Raw genomic sequence first — 18071 nt, 5'->3', positions numbered from 1 at the left:
TGTTTTTAACATTGTCTGTTTAACAGAGGGAGTTCCCAGTTCCTGAGCAGTTCAAGACCGTTTGGGACGGGTCCAAACTGGTGACAGAACCCACAGAGATCGCTGGCTGATTGCTGATACTTCCTCCTCATCGAGATGATCTCTTATCACCCCCATTTATTCCTCATCTATTTTCCCTCTCCGTCAGAGGTTTCACAAACCTTATAGGCTGGTAATAAAAGGGATCCTGTACCACACAAACCAGACAGTGTAACTGACTGGCTAGTAGTGCTGTAGGTCAGTTGATTGTACGCCTGATTGTATGCATTAAGATTACATTATATTGTTTCCTCTGCACTTTGAAATTGTAGATTGTCCTTGAACTGTTTGTTCAGCTTATTTGTTGCAGAGCACTCTCCTTCACAAAACTACTGTACTATCCACAGAGTTATGGTAAGCTTACTATTTAAACATGCAGTATTTTTGTCAGGTTTCTTCGTGTAGAACTTCTGTGTTTGGCAAATAAAGTTGCATTAAAATGAGGAATAGTGAGGAAGTGTAGCCTTTATGTTAATCTGTTAAATCTGTTTATGCAAAATAAGGTAAAGACTCTCAAACAAGTATCTGGCACTTACTTGTGTGTGCCATAACATAAAAGGTGTTTATGCAAGTAGGCTATGTGTACAACATAATTACTTCTTTACAAGTTAACAGCTGAAAGACCTACCCTGATAAGGCAAACCTTGTATTAGGATATATTATGGATGTGTCTTTTGATTGGAGAGAACCTTCAGATTCCATACTGGCATTGTAATGTTGTTGTTTTATGCTTTATGCTTTGTTGTGACTTGATTTGAGAGGCAGAAAGTATTGAAGAATGAGGTCGAGTTGACTTTTGATTTGTATGATATGTAGGATGAAGAGAATGTTCCACGGATAAAATTGAATGGCCAGTTTGAAACTATATGGTCAGTTGAGAGGGAGTTGTAGAGTATGTTCCACAAGATGCTGAAGCATATACTGTTTTGGTTTGCTTTAATACTCTGCGATACTAAACTATTCACATCTAGCTGTTCAGTTAACAGTTGTATCATGTTTATACTGCATGGTAGTGTTCTCCCAGCTAGCACATTTGGTTCCTTGGAAGTTGTGGGAGCGTATGTTTTTGATTCCACATTTCTGGGAAGGAAGCCATAAGTTTCCTGACCAGTAGAACTGATTTTTTTTTTTGTAACATTCTGTGAACGGAAGTAAAAATGTTGCCTGTTCTGGGAACTTACATTTTTAGGTTGCAGTGAGGTTCTGAGAACATTTTACTATGGTTCCCTGAAAGTTTTCCTGGAAAGGTTTTATTAATGTTCTGAGAATGGTAATGTAATTTGAAGGTAATTAAATAATGTTCTGAGAACATGTTTCAATAAGACTTCTAATAACACCGCTAGCTTAGTTTAACTGGTTTGAACTCCAAACACAGAACAAATTCAAATGTATTTGCTTAGGCATTAATCATACAATTGTATTTTTTATTGTGGTATGGCGTCAGTGAAATTCAAAACTATTATCTTCTCTTCTTTATCCATGGAATTATTCCACTACGCCACCAGGATGGAGCTGAAAGTACTACATTTCCCACCACAGAAACATATAGCTCTCAAAAAATGTGTGAGCTGGGTATCCTGCTCCATTCCTAGAATGTTGTGAGAAGGTTGTATGCAAAATAACCATAGGGCAACAACACTCCAAGTGTTTAAAGCCAAGCTTTAACAAACTAATGGTTCTCAGAACTTTGTGCTAGCTGGGGTAGCACTGAATTAGGATGGAGTGGGTTTTTAAAAACACGTTTAAATATATATATACTAGCCTATATTGCATTGACAGCAGACTTAATTGACAAAGTGAAAGATAATAGCAAGATATATCTTAAACTAGTTATCTTATTACTTTTCCTAACCCAAATATATGGTTGTAGCATCACCAATAGATTGCTGTCACCAGCACTGCATAAGCCTTAATATGCTTAGATACAAATCAAGATAGAGAAATGTTTTTCATAATGTTCAATGTCTACTGAACTATTGTCAATATGCATACCTGTTAGTCTGAATACACCACTGTAACCTTAAATTAAGCATCTTCATTTCTTTAATGCATTTAGATGGGGTTAATACTGTTAGTGCTTTTCACATGTCTTTATTCATACACAGCAGTGAATTTAGTGTACATAAATGTATCGTTTTTCAAAATAAAATCTAAACTTTAGTGCTTGTGTGATGCCTTGACATTAATTTGGACTTGAGAATCTCTTATTTGTGTTACATTTTATTCAGTGCCATAAAGATGGAAAAGAGAAATGTCCAGAAACTGGATACATTTTCAATCCAGGTACTGTAAGTGTTCAAGTAAAGATCATAAGTGGTTTTCAAACAAGTGATTAGAAACCTTAACCTGCAATACAATTTACAACACACAAAACATCTAAAATGTTCTTAATTTCATTCATTAGTTTTCACCATTATACATACATTGTCAGTGTTTGATAACCTTGTTTCCCTGAGAGTCTTGGGTGAAGAGCAACTCCTCTCCTAGCAGCGTTTTATCAGCAGCAAATATACTGTCTCTACCACTAGCTAATACATTAGTCTGGTCTTTTATTGGGCTTCTTGATACCAGAGCACGGTGTGCAATCACCCTGAAGCCCTCAGAGTCCTGTGTGAACAGCATGGCAAGAGTGTCTCCCTCACACTCTCTCAATGGTTGTTCTAGAACATGTATCTGTGGTGATGGAAGATGTGGTTTCGTCCATCTGTGAGTGGAAACAGGGCTGAGAGGAGGAAACATCTTGTTTGGGGATGGCAAAGACATTGATCGTGGTAAGTCGTTCTCTTTCCCTTCTACCTGCTGTGATATCAAATGAGAAGGGACAGCCCTTTTCTGGGTGGAGGTTCTATCCTGTGCACCCAGCCAAGCCCTGAATCCACCTTCACTCTGCAGGCTCTCTGGGAAAGCAGTGCCTGAGTCCCTGGCCTGTCTTACTCCATCAAAGAGTTCCTGGTGTGTCAGAACACACTGCCCCTCAGAATCTGGCTCACTTAGATCTTCACTATACCGTGGGCTGCTACAGGCACTCCATTGGTCCTGACTGCACTCCTCCTCGTGAGTATCAGTCTCTACTGGGGGAGAGGAATTCACAGAGAGCCTTCTCTTCTTGTCTGGTTCCTCCATCTCATCCGACTGACGGTCCATTTTAAGATGGGGCATATGGGAAACCTCCCAATATGCTCTTTCCCTGAAGCTCTGCCTGTCCCACTCATAGCCTGTAGCATTCTCTCCCTCTGGGCTCATCTGTAGGGTGGTGGGTTGAGCTCCTGTACTCTGTGCCCCTGACTCTAAACGCGCTGCACGTTTCCGTTTGGTTCCGCTCCCAATGTTAACACGCCTGAGTGAAGTTGAGGCACATCTGGTGGAGGGTGTACTTGGCTCTGGAGACGCAGGTGCCTTTTGGGCCACTGTAAGAGAGTGACATGGGGAGCCTCTAAAACATTATTGGGATATTACACTAACAACACATGAATTACTGTAAATAACAATTGCTGACATGATTACATTTGTTGAAGTACAGCTTAATCCCGAAGCAGCATTTCCTCTGCACCTGAGCTTACCTTTGCGCTGCGGGGTAAAGAATGAGGATATAGAGCTCTGTTTGTTTACAGGAATCTGGATTTTTGTTTGTGTAAAATTCAGCGCCACTGCTAAGCTGTAACCTCCAGACCGAGCCAGAGGATTCAGTTGTTTTGAGATGGGTCGCAATGGCCTTCTCTGGAATGAGAAATTAACAGTTTAAAAAAATGACAATTAGGGAATGTATTCAGTCATTGTCTCCACAAGTTCAGAGCAAGGAAAACATATAGCATATTATGATAAAGAATCATAGTAGTGGACCATCTTGTTTTCATGACAAACTCAGCTGGGTCAGAACCAATGAGTCCGACATTTTCCAAAGCACAGTACCTGTTTAGCCTTTTCTTTGAGGTCTACAGTGTCCAGCCAAACCCCACACTCCTCCTGTGTTGAAGCCTGAGATGGCGCTTTGGAGGTTTTCATGGTAATGTAGGACAGGCTTGCGAATGATACGTTTGGAAATTAGCCTCCTTCGATTTACATTGAAACCCCCCGGTTGCTTTGGATGACAAAACAATTACCGTCATGTAACAAGCTGAGCTTCAACCATGCCATTTGTCAAAACATAAACCTGCTTTAGTTAGTATATCAGATATATTTTGTAGCGGTACTAGGTGAGAGCTTTTTCATATTTGAGCTAAAATACAAGCTATCTAATTCAATTTTCAGTCTTACCATGTAGCCAAGCGATGTTGTGTCTTTTTTGAGTCTCGCGCGCCAGAAAATAATTTGGCTTCCACTTGCCAGATATTGCACATGAAACTCCACTCACTTTATAAAAGTATCAGTACGAAATATAATTCAAATATACATTTCCTCGTGTGGTAACACGTTTCTAAATAGTATTTTAACACTTATTTAGAATTTTGCTTATTTTAAGTGGGGCACAGAAGGGCACCTTATGTTTTGCGACGTCTGTGGGTCCTTTGGTTCCGCGAGGGGTGTGTTTACACTGACGTCACTTCAGTTTGCCAAGGGGGTGAGTTAAATATTTCCAGAACATTTTGATTTATTATTGAAGTATTGGTCGAATAACATGTGTATATTATTTCAATTTACGTAATAGTAGTGTATTGTGAAGTGGCCTAACTTATCCAGCCAATATATTGTGCCAAATGGGTGATTGTTTTGGTTAGATAAATCACAAAGGAAATGCTAGCTAGCTAACTAGCTTATTTTTCATAAAATATCTACAGTAGCTAATGTCATCATCTTTGAATGTTGTTGTTGACATCTATTTATCAAATAATTTCCCTTACCAACCTTTGTAATTAGTTCAACGAGTGGTGAATTCATCAAAGTGTAGCTAGCTAGATAAGCTACATTTCGTACTTGCTAGCCAATTGAGGACTTCCTGCTTGTATTTTCTCTTTGCTAGCTAACTAACGTGACAGATCGCCACAGTTTACAGTCAATTAATTAACTTTGATGTTATAGCTAAAATATTTGAAAGGCATCTGTAACATGTATTACTTTTAATAGATAAAGTTGTGAAACGGCAGCAGTCACCATGTTTCACGGAATACCTGTCGCAGGAGGTATGGGAGGAGGTAAGTTTTACCTGACAGTCACAAATGTACTCAAGTTTCAAGTTTTAATGTCACGTGCTCAAGTACAGTGAAATGCCTATCTTTCAAGCTCCAAACTAACAATGCAGCAATCAATATCAATGAAGCACTAGGTAGAACAAAAAACACACGAGAAATAGAAATAAGAAGAATACAAGAAAGTAAGAAGACCCATGCTTTTTTAGAGAACTCTTATAGACGTGATCATCAAAGAGATGTGGTCTTATAAAGCATCTCTGTTATGCCTTTATACTTCTCTTCATTATAGCTCCTGTCAATAAACCTGAATTGTATGAGGTAAGTGGGGTTTTGTAGGGTTTGCATAATTTAATGGCATATTTATGGCATATTTGGTGGAGCTCTGGCTTTGAGTTTCCCGCATTGTTACCAGGTTTTAAAAAATCCAAAATAAGAAATAATGCAGTTTGTTTTTTAGGAAGTAAAATTGTACAAGAATGCCAGAGAGAGAGAGAAGTAAGTGAACATTGACTGTAAATTCATGATAAACGCTATTCACAAACCATGTAGGTGAGATGTTAACATTGAGCGTTGTGCTTGTATTTATCAAGGTTTGACAACATGGCAGAGCTGTTTGCTGTGGTGAAGACCCTTCAGGCCCTGGAGAAAGCTTACATCAAAGACTGTGTGACTCCTAATGAGTGAGTTTATATACTCTGACTGGTTGTGTGTGTGTGCACGTCTGTCATAGACCAGTGTTTCCCAACCCTGGTCCTCAAGTATCCCCACATTTTTTTATTGTAACCCTGGACAAGCACACCTGATTCAACTTGTCAACTAATCATTAAGCATTGAATGAGGCGTGTTTGTCCAGGGCTACAACAAAAATGTGTACTGTTCGGGGTACTCAAGGACCAGGGTTGGGAAACACTGTCAAAAACTGTAAAATAAAGGTGTGTGTGTGTACTAAAAATCTTGACTGAATATATATATTTTTTATTTAACCTTTATTTAACTAGGCATGTGAGTTAAGAACAAATTCTTATTTACAATGACGACCTACCAAAAGGCAAAAGGCCTCCTGCGGGGACGGGGCCTGGGATTAAAATAATAAATACAATATAAATATAGGACAAAACACACATCACAATGAGAGACAACACTACATAAAGAGAGACCTAAGACAACAACATAGCAAGGCAGCAACACATGACAACACAGCATGGTAGCAACACAACATAACAACATGGTAGCAACACAACATGGTAGCAGCACAAACATGGTACAAACATTATTGGGCACAGTCAACAGCACAAAGGGCAAGAAGGTAGAGACAACAATACATCGCACAAAGCAGCCACAACTGTCAGTAAGAGTGTCCATGATTGAGTCTTTGAATGAAGAGATTGAGATAAAACAGTCCACTTTGAGTGTTTGTTGCAGCTTGTTCCAGTCGCTAGCTGCAGCGAACTGAAAAGAGGAGAGACCCAGGGATGTGTATGCTTTGGGGACCAGAATGTGACTGGCAGAACGGGTGTTGTATGTGGAGGATGAGGGCTGCAGTAGATATCTCAGATGGGGAGGGGGTGAATCCTAAGAGGGTTTTATAAATGAGCATCAACCAGTGTGTCTTCTGACGGGTATATAGAGATGACCAGTTTACAGAGGAGTATAGAGTGCAGTGATGTGTCCTATAAGGAGCATTGGTGGAAAATCTGATGGCCAAAGGGTAAAGAACATTTAGCCCGCTCGAGAGCACCCTTACCTGCCAATCTCTAAATTATGTCTCTGTAATCTAGCATGGGTAGGATGGTCATCTGAATCAGGCTTAGTTTGGTAGCTGAGGTGAAAGAGGAACAATTATGAGACCAAGTCTAGATTTAACTTTAGCCTGCAGCTTTGATATGTGCTGAAAGAAGGACAGTGTACCGTCTAGTACTACATACTAGCAAATACTTGTATGAGGTGACTACCTCAAGCTCTAAACCATCAGAGGTAGTAATCGCACATGTGGGGAGAGCGGCATTCTTCTTACCAACCCACATTTATTTAAATTATAATTTTTTTTTTTAAACCTTTATTCAACTAGGCAAGTCAATTAAGAACAAATTCTTAATTACAATGACAGCCTACACCGGCCAAACTAACGACGCTGGGCCAATTGGGACTCCCAATCCCGGCAGGTTGTGATACAGTCTGGATTCGAACCAGGTTGTCTGTAGTGTAGTGTCTTAGACCCCTGCGCCACTTGGAAGCCCCGTGATATGACCTTTGTTTTGGAGGTGTTCAGAACAAGGTTAACGGCAGAGAAAGCTTGTTGGACACTTAGAAAGCATTGTTGTAGAGCATTTAACACAATATCCGGGCAGGGGCCAGTTGAGTATAAGACTGTATTCTCTGCATATGAATGGATAAGAGAGCTTCCTACTGCCTGAGCTATGTTGTTGATGTAAATTGAGAAGAGCGTGAGGCCTAGGATCGAGCCTTGGGGTACTCACTTGGTGACAGGCAGTGGCTGAGACAGCAGCTTTTCTGACTTTATACACTGCACTCTTTGAGAGAGGTAGTTAGCAAACCAGGCCAAAGACCCATCAGAGACACCAATACTCCTTAACCAGCCCACAAGAATGGAACAGTCTACCGTATCAAAAGCTTTGGCAAAGTCAATAAAAATAGCATTTCCCTTCCAAGCAATGGGAAACTCCCCAGAAAGGAGAGACTGGCTTGGCGATGAAAGGGGCAACAACCTTAAAGAAGAAAGGGTCTAAACCATCTGACCCAGATGTTTTTTTGGGGGTCAAGTTTAAGGACCTCCTTTAGCACCTCAGGCTCAGTGACTGCCTGCAGGGAGAAACTTTGTTGCGGGGCATGGGAAAAAGAGGGAGAAGTATCGGGGTCGCATTAGAAGGGGTGGGAGAAAATATTGGATGGGCAAGGAGGCATGGCTGAGGCAGATAGGAATCCTGACTTAATGAAGTGGTGATTTAAAGAGCTCAGCCATGCTCAGCCCCCCGAACCAGGGGCTGAACCTGTTTTAATTCTCATTTTCTTTATGGGGAAGTGTTTGTTAACAATACCACTGAAAATATCAAAAAAGAAGGTCCAAGTGTCTTCGACAGAGGTGATCAAGCTGATTCTATACCGTTTTACAGAGGCCAGTTCATGATGGAGGGCTTGATCATTAAAGTTTTTCAGCAAGCATCTATGACAAATCAGGACAGGTCGTTTCACTGAGCAGCCATTAAGAACACAGGCTGTAAAACAGTGATCACTAAGGTCATTACAGAAAACACCAGACTGATACCTACCAGGATTATTTGTGAGGATAACATTGAGGCGAGTAGCCTTTTCTGGGTGTTTGGAGTCATACCTTATGGGATTGGGGATAATCTGAGAAAGGTTTAGGGAATTCCATTGCTTTAGGACGTGGTCAGGTGGTTTAAGCATGTTCCAATTTAGGTCACCTAGCAGGACAAATTCAGACTTAGTGTAAGGGGCCAGGAGAGCGCTTAAGGCAGGTAGGGTACAGGCCGGTGCTGATGAAGGACGATAGCACCCAACAACAGACAACAAAGAGCTATTTGAAAGTTTAATGCTTAAAACCAGCAAATTGTTTGGGGACAGACTTGGTGGAGACAACCGAGCACTGAGGGTGATCCTAGGTAAAGATTGCCACTCCTCCAACTTTGGAAGATCTGTCTTGCTGAGAAAGGTTAACATTAGTATTCTAAACACTCTTTCTTAACCACGTCTCAGTAATGACCAACACATCTGGATTGGAGCTGTGAACCCACACTTTCAATTGATCCATTTTTAGGTAATAAGCTTCTCGTGTTAACGTGCAGAAAACCCTGGCTTTTAAGAGAGCAGAAATCAGTGATGCAGATATCAGAGCACAAGTCAGGATTGGGGCTAGCAACTGTAGATGATGGGCCAGGGTGTACATGCACATTTCCAGATATCATCAACAGTAATACACAGTAATACAATCGAAGCACGGTATAGTACAGGGAGAGCTCTGCAGTGCTGATTTATGACATCTGAATGTGCATCAGGTGGCAACAAGATCATATTGTACAGCAATTTCATCAGGTAACATGAATGGTGAGAGGTGGATGGAATAGGATGGGAGGCCAAAAGTCTGTGTCACCAATAGAGAGTCAAAGTCCCGAGTGTGGGAACAAACAGCCTGTCCCACGGTTGGGTAAAGAAAGTTTGTAGTCAACAAAGTATGCCGGAGTCATGAGGCAAAATGCACAAGAAAAATATTAAATATATAACTACTTGGGGCTAGCCATTGTAAGTTCAGAGTCACTCGACCCAACAGTGTGTGTGTGTGCTGGAGGCAAGCGAAAGCTCGGGAGAGAGGGGTGAGTGTGGTGGAGGAGGTACTTGTAGCAGACAGGGGGAGACCGGCCAGGGCAGACAGTGAACAGAGAGGGGTGAGTGTGGTGGAGGAGGTACCTGTAGCAGACAGGGGGAGACAGGCCAGGGCAGACAGTGAACGGAGAGGTGAGTGTGGTGGAGGAGGTACCTGTAGCAGACAGGGGGAGACAGGCCAGGGCAGACAGTGAACAGAGAGGGGTGAGTGTGGTGGAGGTACCTATAGCAGACAGGGGGAGACAGGCCAGGGCAGACAGTGAACAGAGAGGGGTGAGTGTGGCGGTGGAGGTACTTGTAGCAGACAGGGGGAGACAGGCCAGGGCAGACAGTGAACGGAGAGGTGAGTGTGGTGGAGGAGGTACCTGTAGCAGACAGGGGGAGACAGGCCAGGGCAGACATTGAACAGAGAGGGGTGAGTGTGGTGGAGGTACCTGTAGCAGACAGGGGGAGACAGGCCAGGGCAGACAGTGAACAGAGAGGGGTGAGTGTGGTGGAGGTACCTGTAGCAGACAGGGGGAGACAGGCCAGAGCAGACATTGAACAGAGAGGGGGGAGTGTGGTGGAGGTACCTGTAGCAGACAGGGGGAGACAGGCCAGGGCAGACAGTGAACAGAGAGGGGGGAGTGTGGTGGAGGTACCTGTAGCAGACAGGGGGAGACAGGCCAGGGCAGACATTGAACAGAGAGGGGGGAGTGTGGTGGAGGTACCTGTAGCAGACAGGCCAGGGCAGACGGTGAACAGATCACCAGGTGGAATCCAAGCAGCAGTGCAGCAGGCAACGGGAGTAGGTGTCACACCCACTTGGTAGAAGCTTTTATTTCTTTTATTTCTTATTTCTTGTAGAAAATGCCAGGGAATGGTCTTTGAACAGCAGGAGGGGGCTTCAGAGGACGCTTCAAAGACTCCCGACACTTGTTGGGCCAAAGGCCTTTTACTTCACACCTTAGTGTTAATTGAATCTGGCTCAGTTCCAGGTTGGAATGCTGTCCTCAGGTCTCTGCTGTTTGTTTGCTACAGCACCCTCTGTATAGCTTGGGAAAATAATACCTTGGAAGCAGTAATCTCTCTGGTTTTTGTCAGAATTAAGTTGTAGGTTTGGAGTTTTGATCTGGAGAAAAGGCCATGCTGTAGAGGGTAGCATCCTGCATATGTACCTGCTCAAAAATCCAAGTTTATGTGACTCCAAATCTATCCTTTTGTAAAAATAAAAAACATGTTGAATTTTTTAAAACTTTTTAACCTTTATTTAACTAGGCATGTCAGTTAATAACAAATTCTTATTTTCAATGACGGCCTAGGAACAGTGGGTTTAACTGCCTGTTCAGGGGCAGAATGTCAGATTTGTACCTTGTCAGCTTGGGGATTTTAACTTGCAACCTTGCTGTTACTAGTCCAACGCTCTAATCACTAGGCTACCTGGCCTTGTGTTTTAGGTTATTGTCCTGCTGAAAGGTGAATTTGTGTCCCAGTGTCTGTTGGAAAGCAGACTGATCCAGGGTTTCCTCAAGGATTTTGCCTTTAATTAGATCAATGTTTATTTTTATCTGAAAAATCTCCCTAATCTGCCAATGATAAACATACCCATAACATGATGCAGCCACCACCATGCTTGACAATATGAAGAGTTGATTCTCAGTCATTTGTTGGATTTGCCCCAAACATAACACTTTCTATTCAGGACATGAAGTAGATTTATTTTACTTTACTGCCTTATTGCAAACGGGATGCATGTTTTGTAATATTTTTATTCTGTACAGGCTTCCTTATTCTGTACAGGCTTCCTTCTTTTCACTCTGTCATTTAGGTTAGTGTTGCGGTATAACTAGAATGTTGTTGACCCATCCTCAGTTTTCTCCCATCACAGCCATTAAACTGTACATTTTTTAAAGTCACCATTGGCCTCATGGTGAAATCCCTGAGTGATTTCCTTCCTCTCAAGCAACTGAGTTAGGAAGCACGCCTGTGTCTTTGTAGTGACTGAGTGAATTAATAAACCATCCAAAGTGTAATGAATATTCAATGTCTGCTTTTTAAAATATTTGTTTTATCTCACTTTGCAAGGAATTGGGAAAACCTCCCTGATTTTTGCGGTTGAATCTGTGCTTCAAATGCACTGCTCAACTGAGGGACCTAACAGATAATTAATTGTATGTGTGGGGTACAGACATTAGGTAGTAATTCAAAAATCACGTTAAACACCATTAAAAAAAAAAAAAAAACTTTATTTCACCAGGTAAGCTAGTTGAGAACAAGTTCTCATTTACAACTGTGACCTGGCCAATATAAAGCAAAGCAGTGCATCACAAACAACAACACAGTGTTACACATAGAATAAACAAACATACACTAGAAAAAGTATATATACAGTGTGTGCAAATGAGGTAGGATAAGGGAGGTAAGGCCATAGTGGCAAAATAATTACAATATAGCAATTAAACACTAGAGTGATAGATGTGCAGAAGATGAATGTGCAAGTAGAGATACTGGGGTGCAAAGGCTAAATTAATAAAATAAATAACAGTATGGGGATGAGGTAGTTGGATGGGCTATTTACAGATGGGCTATGTATAGGTGCGGTGATCTGTGAGCTGCTCTGATAGCTGGTGCTTAAAGTTAGTGAGGGAGATATGAGTCTCCAGCTTCAGTGATTTTTGCAGTATTATTGCACACAGTGAGTCCATGAAACTTTTTGGTGACTTGTTAACCTCTACGAGATCGTTGTTGTCCCCCCCCCCCCCCCCCCCGCGGGAGAGTTGAGCTAAGGTAGGCTAATGTGATTAGCATGAGGTTGTAAGTAACAAACAAAAAATCCCAGGACATGGACATATCTGATATGGGCAGAAAGCTTAAATTCTTTTTTTTCTTTTTATTTTTTTTTTGAATTTTACCCCTTTTTCTCCCCAATTTCGTAGTATCCAATTGTTAGTAGCTACTATCTTGTCTCATCTACAACTCCCGTACGGGCTCGGGAGAGACGAAGGTTGAAAGTCATGCGTCCTCCGATACACAACCAACCAAGCCGCTGCTTCTTTAACACAGCGCACATCCAACCCGGAAGCCAGCCGCACCAATGCGCCGGAGGAAACACCGTGCACCTGGCCACCTTGGCTAGCGTACACTGCGCCCAGCCCGCCACAGGAGTCGCTGGTGCGCGATGAGACAAGGACACCCCTACCGACCAAGCCCTCCCTAACCCGGGCGACGCTAGGCCAATTGTGCGTCGCCCCACGGACCTCCCGGTCGCGGCCGGTTACGACAGAGCCTGGGCGCGAACCCAGCTGGCGATGACACAGCTGGCGCTGCAGTACAGCGCCCTTAACCACTGCGCCACCCGGGAGGCCGAAAGCTTAAATTCTTGTTAATCTAACTGCAATGTCCAATTTACAGTAGCTATTACAGTGAAAGAATACCATGCTATTGTTTGAGGAGAGTGCACAATTATGAACTTGGAAATGTATTAATTAACCAATTTAGGCACATTTGGGCAGTCTTGATACAACATTTTTAACAGATATGCAATGGCTCATTGGATCAGTGTAAAACTTTGCACATACACTGCTGCCATCGAGTGGCCAAAATCTAAAATGTGTCTGGGCTGGAATAAGACATTATGGCCTTTCTCTTGCATTTCAAAGATGATGGTACAAAAAGGTGTTTTTCTTTGTTATCTTTTACCAGATCTAATGTGTTATATTGTCCTACTTTCCACAAAAAAAAAGTGTTTCCTTTGAAATTGTATCAAGAATATGCATATCCTTGCTTCAGGTCCTGAGCTACAGGCATATTTGGGTATGTCATTTTAGGTGAAAATTGAAAAAAGGGGTGGATCCTTAAGAGGATCATATGTATACTACTGAACTGATTTGGGCTTGCCATAATAAAGGGATTGACTCGACATTTCAGCTTTTCAGTTTTAATTTGTACAAATGTCTAAAAACAATTCCACTTTGACATTATGGGGTATTGTGTGTAGGCCAGTGACACAAATTATATTTTAAATTCAGGCTGCAACACAATAAAATGTGAAAAAGTCAAGGCGTATGAATACTTTCTGAAAGTACTGTATGAGGTTGCTTCAACATTAGAGAATGAGATCCATTACTGTGTGTTTCCATCAGGTACACGGCTGCTTGCTCCAGGCTACTGGTGCAGTACAAGGCTGCTTTCAAACAGGTCCAGGGATCTGACGTGGGTTCTATCGACGACTTCTGTAGGAAGTACAGAGTGAGTTTATATCAGTCACACTGCTTTGAGTGGAGTGCAGCTTTTGCAGTTAATGGAATCCACTCACTGTAACGTAAAGTGGCTGATCCCAGATGTGTACGTGCTTTAGCCATCTGCTGGCTGCCGAACTTGAGAACAATATCTGAATATGAATACATTGGTTTGTATTTCATATTGTTCTCCTCTCCCTTCTCTTGTATATCAGCTTGACTGTCCGCTAGCTATGGAGAGAATCAAAGAGGATCGACCAATCACCATCAAGGATGACAAGGGCAACCTGAATCGCTGCATTGCTGATATCGTATCGGTAGGTCTCTTCGCTATGCTCATGACATTAAACACTTAAGTGATTTCAGACGCTGGGATCACCAACATTTTTTGCCAACATTGAAGCATTTGCGGTCCAATATCGATTTAATAATAAAGTGCGTTCTGTTCTGGCACTGTCTTTTTCTTAATTTTACGCATGTTCTGGCTCATCCCAGAACGCTGTTGGTGCCCCCTTAAGTGCCACAGCAAATTGCATCCCACATCAACCCTGCCAAGATCCAGCAGGGCCGCTGAACAGAGAGGAACAGCATAGGAGAGATATAACACACAAATTCAAACTCTTTCATAAGATCAGACTGGTAGGAAAGGAAAGGGGGATACCTAGTCAGTTGTACAATGAATGATTTAAACTGAATTGTGTCTTCCACATTTAACCCCCTCTGAATCAGAGAGGTGCGGGGGGTTGCCTTAATCGACATCCACTTCATCGGCGCCCGGTGAACAGTGGGTTAACTGCCTTGCTCAGGGGCAGAAGGACAGATTTTTACCTTGCCAGACCACACATTTGAAAATGTGTGATTGTTCTGCAGTAAATTTCAGGTTTCTGACAGACAGTGAAATTGTCAGTTAAGCTTACACATTATTGTCCTTCGTTTCTGTTTCTCCTCTCTTATCCCCAGCTCTTTATCACGGTGATGGACAAGCTACGTCTGGAAATCCGGGCGATGGATGAGGTAAATAGATCCGACTGAGGTCAAGTGACAATGAACATCAACATATCACCTCTAAAGTAATTAGGGCTTGGAAAGCCTCAGAGGCCCTATTTATAGGCTACATAGGACAATTTGGATATTTTGCTGTTTTTTTTAGCAAAATATCTGATTTGATTGGTCAGAAGATGAATAATTGGGCAAAAGATCAGAATTGGGCTGCCTGTGTAAACGCAGCCATATAACCTGTCGGGTAAAGTGGTTAGGGTCCGGTATTGTTTCTATGTTTCATTGACTGATGGGGTGGTGTGAATTTATCAGATCCAACCAGACTTGAGAGAGCTGATGGAGACCATGAACAGAATGAGCAACATGCCCCCAGACAATGAGGCCAAGGACAAAGTCACCCTCTGGTAAAGATATACCTCACTTACACACATTTAGGGCTGGTTTCCCAGACACAGTTTGATCCTAGTCTTGGACTAAGAAGCACTTTCAATGGAGAATCCTCATTGACCATACTTTTTAATATATGACCAGGCTTAATCTGTGCCTGGGAAAATGGCCCTTATTGTCTAACAATGACAGTAGGTGTAACACTAAAATAGTATAGTAATTCCGAAGGTAAAGAGTTGCATGTTTTCCTCTTCAGGTTGACCACTCTCAGCAGCATGTCAGCCTCTGATGAGCTGGATGACTCCCAGGTTCGCCAGATGCTGTTTGACCTGGAGTCAGCCTACAACGCCTTCAATCGCTTCTTACACTCCTCCTAATCTACCCATCATCCAGGACTGTTCTCACCTTTCTTATATCATTGTACTATCCCTTCCTCTCTCGCTACACGTCTCAGAGATCATCGTCTCTGTTTGTGGTCTGTACTATTCAATGGAATAATATCTGTCTTCCTCCATCTCTGGTACAGTACTTGTCTGTCTTATCCTTTGAACTCTGACCTAGACTCTTGGCTGTGTCCAGTGCTGTGGCCCAGTGGGGTCCTCCTGTTCAGTGAGATGCCTAGTTGAGTTGTAGTTCTCTAGCCTGAGTGACGGGGCACTGTGTTAAGACTACTCATATCAAATTTGATTTGTCACACGCGCCGAATACACCAGGTGTAGACCTTACCGTAAAATGTTTTACTTACAAGCCCTTAACCAACAGTGCAGTTTTAAGAAAAGATTTACTAAATAAACTAAAGTAAATAAATAAAGAAGTAAAACAGTAAAATAATGAGACTATATACAGGGGGTACCGACACTGAGTCAATGTGGTATCAGCCTGTGTTCTAGCATCTACAGGACATAGGACTGTTTTCATTCCAACACAAGGCCCGGTGTGAGTCTGTACCCTTTAAAAATCACTTTATATGAAGACAAGATATTTGAAATACAACATGTAATAAAGTGACCTGGGGTGTGTTTAAGAAGTTCGGTCAGCCAAAACTTTGATAAAGGGATGGAAATAACATTTTGAGATGAAAATGAACTGCTAAATTTGTGAAATACAGTGTTGCTGTGCCTCATCTGCACTCTGAGGCACTCCAATAACTTGTGTACAGGTTATTCCTGGCAATGGATGTTCAGTTAACTCAAGTTGAAACAGTTAATGGACAGGTGGGCCTTAAAATAGTTAAGGCCTACCTGTAATGCACCCTTATTGATGATCATGTTGAAACACTCTAGTGAATGAAATGTGTTTATCTATGATTTTGTTTCTCATTTGAGTACATTTGATATTATAGTACTATACTTCAGTTAACATTCTTAATTCATCTTTTCTTTAGATGTGAGGGTTTGGCCACATTAGGTGGGCAATGGAGATGGGTGGATTCATAGAATGTCCTCCTTTTGGGATGCTGACAAAATGGTGTTTCACCCCTCAATGAAAATTAGGGAGAGCATATTTATTAAGAATTACCATTGTAAATAATGCAGTTTTGAATTTAAAAAAAGCATGTAACACTTTTTAGAAATAATATTTAAAAACATCTACCTCCAACTTTGGTGTCTGCCTGTTATCATGTTTAGAAATGTATGTCTGAATTCTAAGGTCATTCTTTGCACATTTTGCTTGGTACACTGGGTGCGTTTGTAAATTAGTGTAGTGTGCTCTGGGCATTTGTAAAAATTCAGTACATTGTTAGATTGTTCGTTTTGTAAATTCAGAGCACACACTGGATGAGGAGTAGGGTTGATCCGAGCGCTCTGGCCTCACAACAGCTTGGGTGCGTCTTCTTCGTTGAGGTTTAACGGTGGTTGGCATCAATAAATGTTGCATTAATGCCACCTACTAGATTGGAGTACAACTCCCTTATACTTTGCATGAAAAAAAATAAACAAATACCCTACCATCTAACACAACACTCACAACAAAAAAACACCACCCTACTCCACTATTTAAATCTAATTAGTCCTACCTCAGGCCAACAACCTGAAATAATGGAACTACCACATAACACTCTTCTGATGTCTCGCACACTCATACCTCTGCAGCTGCCACCACCACCTCCATTTTCTGCGACTTCAGTTCCATCCCTGCAGTACAGTTAATAACCATTGCTATAAATGCTAAAAATCCAATCTCACTGAAACATATTTACTTGTTGAACTATCCCTCTGTACTGGTACAGATCTACTACTCACACCACTTCTCTCAGAATCCCTACCCCTTGACCCATCTTCCTCTACTTTCTTCACTGCCTCAGCGTATGACAACTTCTGCACTACTCTAACCCTGAAACCTCAACCTGGCTCTCTTGCACAGGACATTTCTGATCCCCAGCCCCATAGGCACCCCTAGAATTAACACATACCACTACTTTCCTCAATGTTACACATTCCTTTGTCTCATGCCCTTTGCACACTTCTCACACCTAGGAACCTCCCTCCTACACACTGCTGCCACATGCCCATAAGCTTGACACCTGCAAAAATGTGATGTATTTGGCACAAAAGCTTGTACAGGATAACTTATATATCCTAAAATCAATTTGTCGGGCAACGACTCAACATCAAAACTCAAAAGAACAGAAAATGACTATTCTTTTTCACCACTCAGGCCACACTGTCTGTGTTGCATCAAACACTGGGAATCTTCCCCTTCAGTTGGTCAACTTTTACATTTACTGCTACCCCAGTAATCACTCCTTTCACATTTCATGCCCCCATTCGTTTAACGCAGAGCACCTTCTCCGTCTGACCAGCAGAAACACAAATTATCACAAGAAAACTTTTGGTTACCCTCACCAATGATTCCACAGCACCCAACTCTGTTTTCACCCACCCTGAAACCACAAAGGGATCAG

At 42.0% G+C, this 18071-nt stretch overlaps 3 protein-coding genes across 5 annotated transcripts in view; 2 read left to right on the top strand and 1 right to left on the bottom strand.

Annotated features, from left to right (window-relative positions):
• Positions 1-2238, top strand: part of LOC110496609 (adenylyl cyclase-associated protein 2) — a 49588-nt gene extending 47350 nt beyond the window's left edge. For all 3 annotated transcript variants that reach the window (XM_021572603.3, XM_036953360.2, XM_090209154.1), the window contains one exon: positions 27-2238. In XM_021572603.3, coding sequence (XP_021428278.3) covers positions 27-110 — 84 coding nt within the window. In that variant the 3' untranslated portion in view covers positions 111-2238. The remainder of the gene's footprint in view (positions 1-26) is intronic.
• Positions 2239-2282: 44 nt separating this feature from the next.
• Positions 2283-4474, bottom strand: aunip (aurora kinase A and ninein interacting protein). Its single transcript, XM_021572605.3, has 4 exons — positions 4333-4474; positions 3988-4156; positions 3639-3795; positions 2283-3485 (listed from the first exon to the last, which is right to left on the bottom strand). Exons 2-4 carry the CDS (start codon positions 4078-4080, stop codon positions 2506-2508), a joined length of 1230 nt encoding a protein of 409 aa, XP_021428280.3. The 5' UTR covers positions 4081-4156; positions 4333-4474; the 3' UTR covers positions 2283-2505.
• Positions 4475-4555: 81 nt separating this feature from the next.
• On the top strand, positions 4556-16765 carry LOC110496611 (vacuolar protein sorting-associated protein 28 homolog). The gene is made up of 10 exons (XM_021572607.3): positions 4556-4636; positions 5140-5207; positions 5494-5522; positions 5662-5699; positions 5795-5884; positions 13685-13790; positions 13996-14097; positions 14741-14794; positions 15092-15183; positions 15423-16765. Exons 2-10 carry the CDS (start codon positions 5168-5170, stop codon positions 15541-15543), a joined length of 672 nt encoding a protein of 223 aa, XP_021428282.1. The 5' UTR covers positions 4556-4636; positions 5140-5167; the 3' UTR covers positions 15544-16765.
• The last annotated feature ends 1306 nt before the right edge of the window (positions 16766-18071 follow it).

This window comes from Oncorhynchus mykiss, chromosome 18, assembly GCF_057628025.1.
Source record: "Oncorhynchus mykiss isolate SJ-2025 chromosome 18, ASM5762802v1, whole genome shotgun sequence".
Taxonomy (NCBI): domain Eukaryota; kingdom Metazoa; phylum Chordata; class Actinopteri; order Salmoniformes; family Salmonidae; genus Oncorhynchus; species Oncorhynchus mykiss.
This window is presented reverse-complemented; position numbering and strand designations above follow the sequence as displayed.

What these genes read in the sequence shown, in the direction of transcription:
- aunip (XM_021572605.3), bottom strand. Translation starts at nt 4,080, where the DNA reads ATGAAAACCTCCAAAGCGCCATCTCAGGCTTCAACACAGGAGGAGTGT. An exon ending in TCAAAGAAAAGGCTAAACAG is followed by an intron (nt 3,796 to 3,987) that starts GTACTGTGCTTT and finishes TTCTCATTCCAG; the next exon opens with AGAAGGCCATTGCGACCCAT. An exon ending in CTTTACCCCGCAGCGCAAAG is followed by an intron (nt 3,486 to 3,638) that starts GTAAGCTCAGGT and finishes ACTCTCTTACAG; the next exon opens with TGGCCCAAAAGGCACCTGCG.
- LOC110496611 (XM_021572607.3), top strand. Translation starts at nt 5,168, where the DNA reads ATGTTTCACGGAATACCTGTCGCAGGAGGTATGGGAGGAG. An exon ending in ATAAACCTGAATTGTATGAG is followed by an intron (nt 5,523 to 5,661) that starts GTAAGTGGGGTT and finishes TTTGTTTTTTAG; the next exon opens with GAAGTAAAATTGTACAAGAA. An exon ending in ACTTCTGTAGGAAGTACAGA is followed by an intron (nt 13,791 to 13,995) that starts GTGAGTTTATAT and finishes CTTGTATATCAG; the next exon opens with CTTGACTGTCCGCTAGCTAT.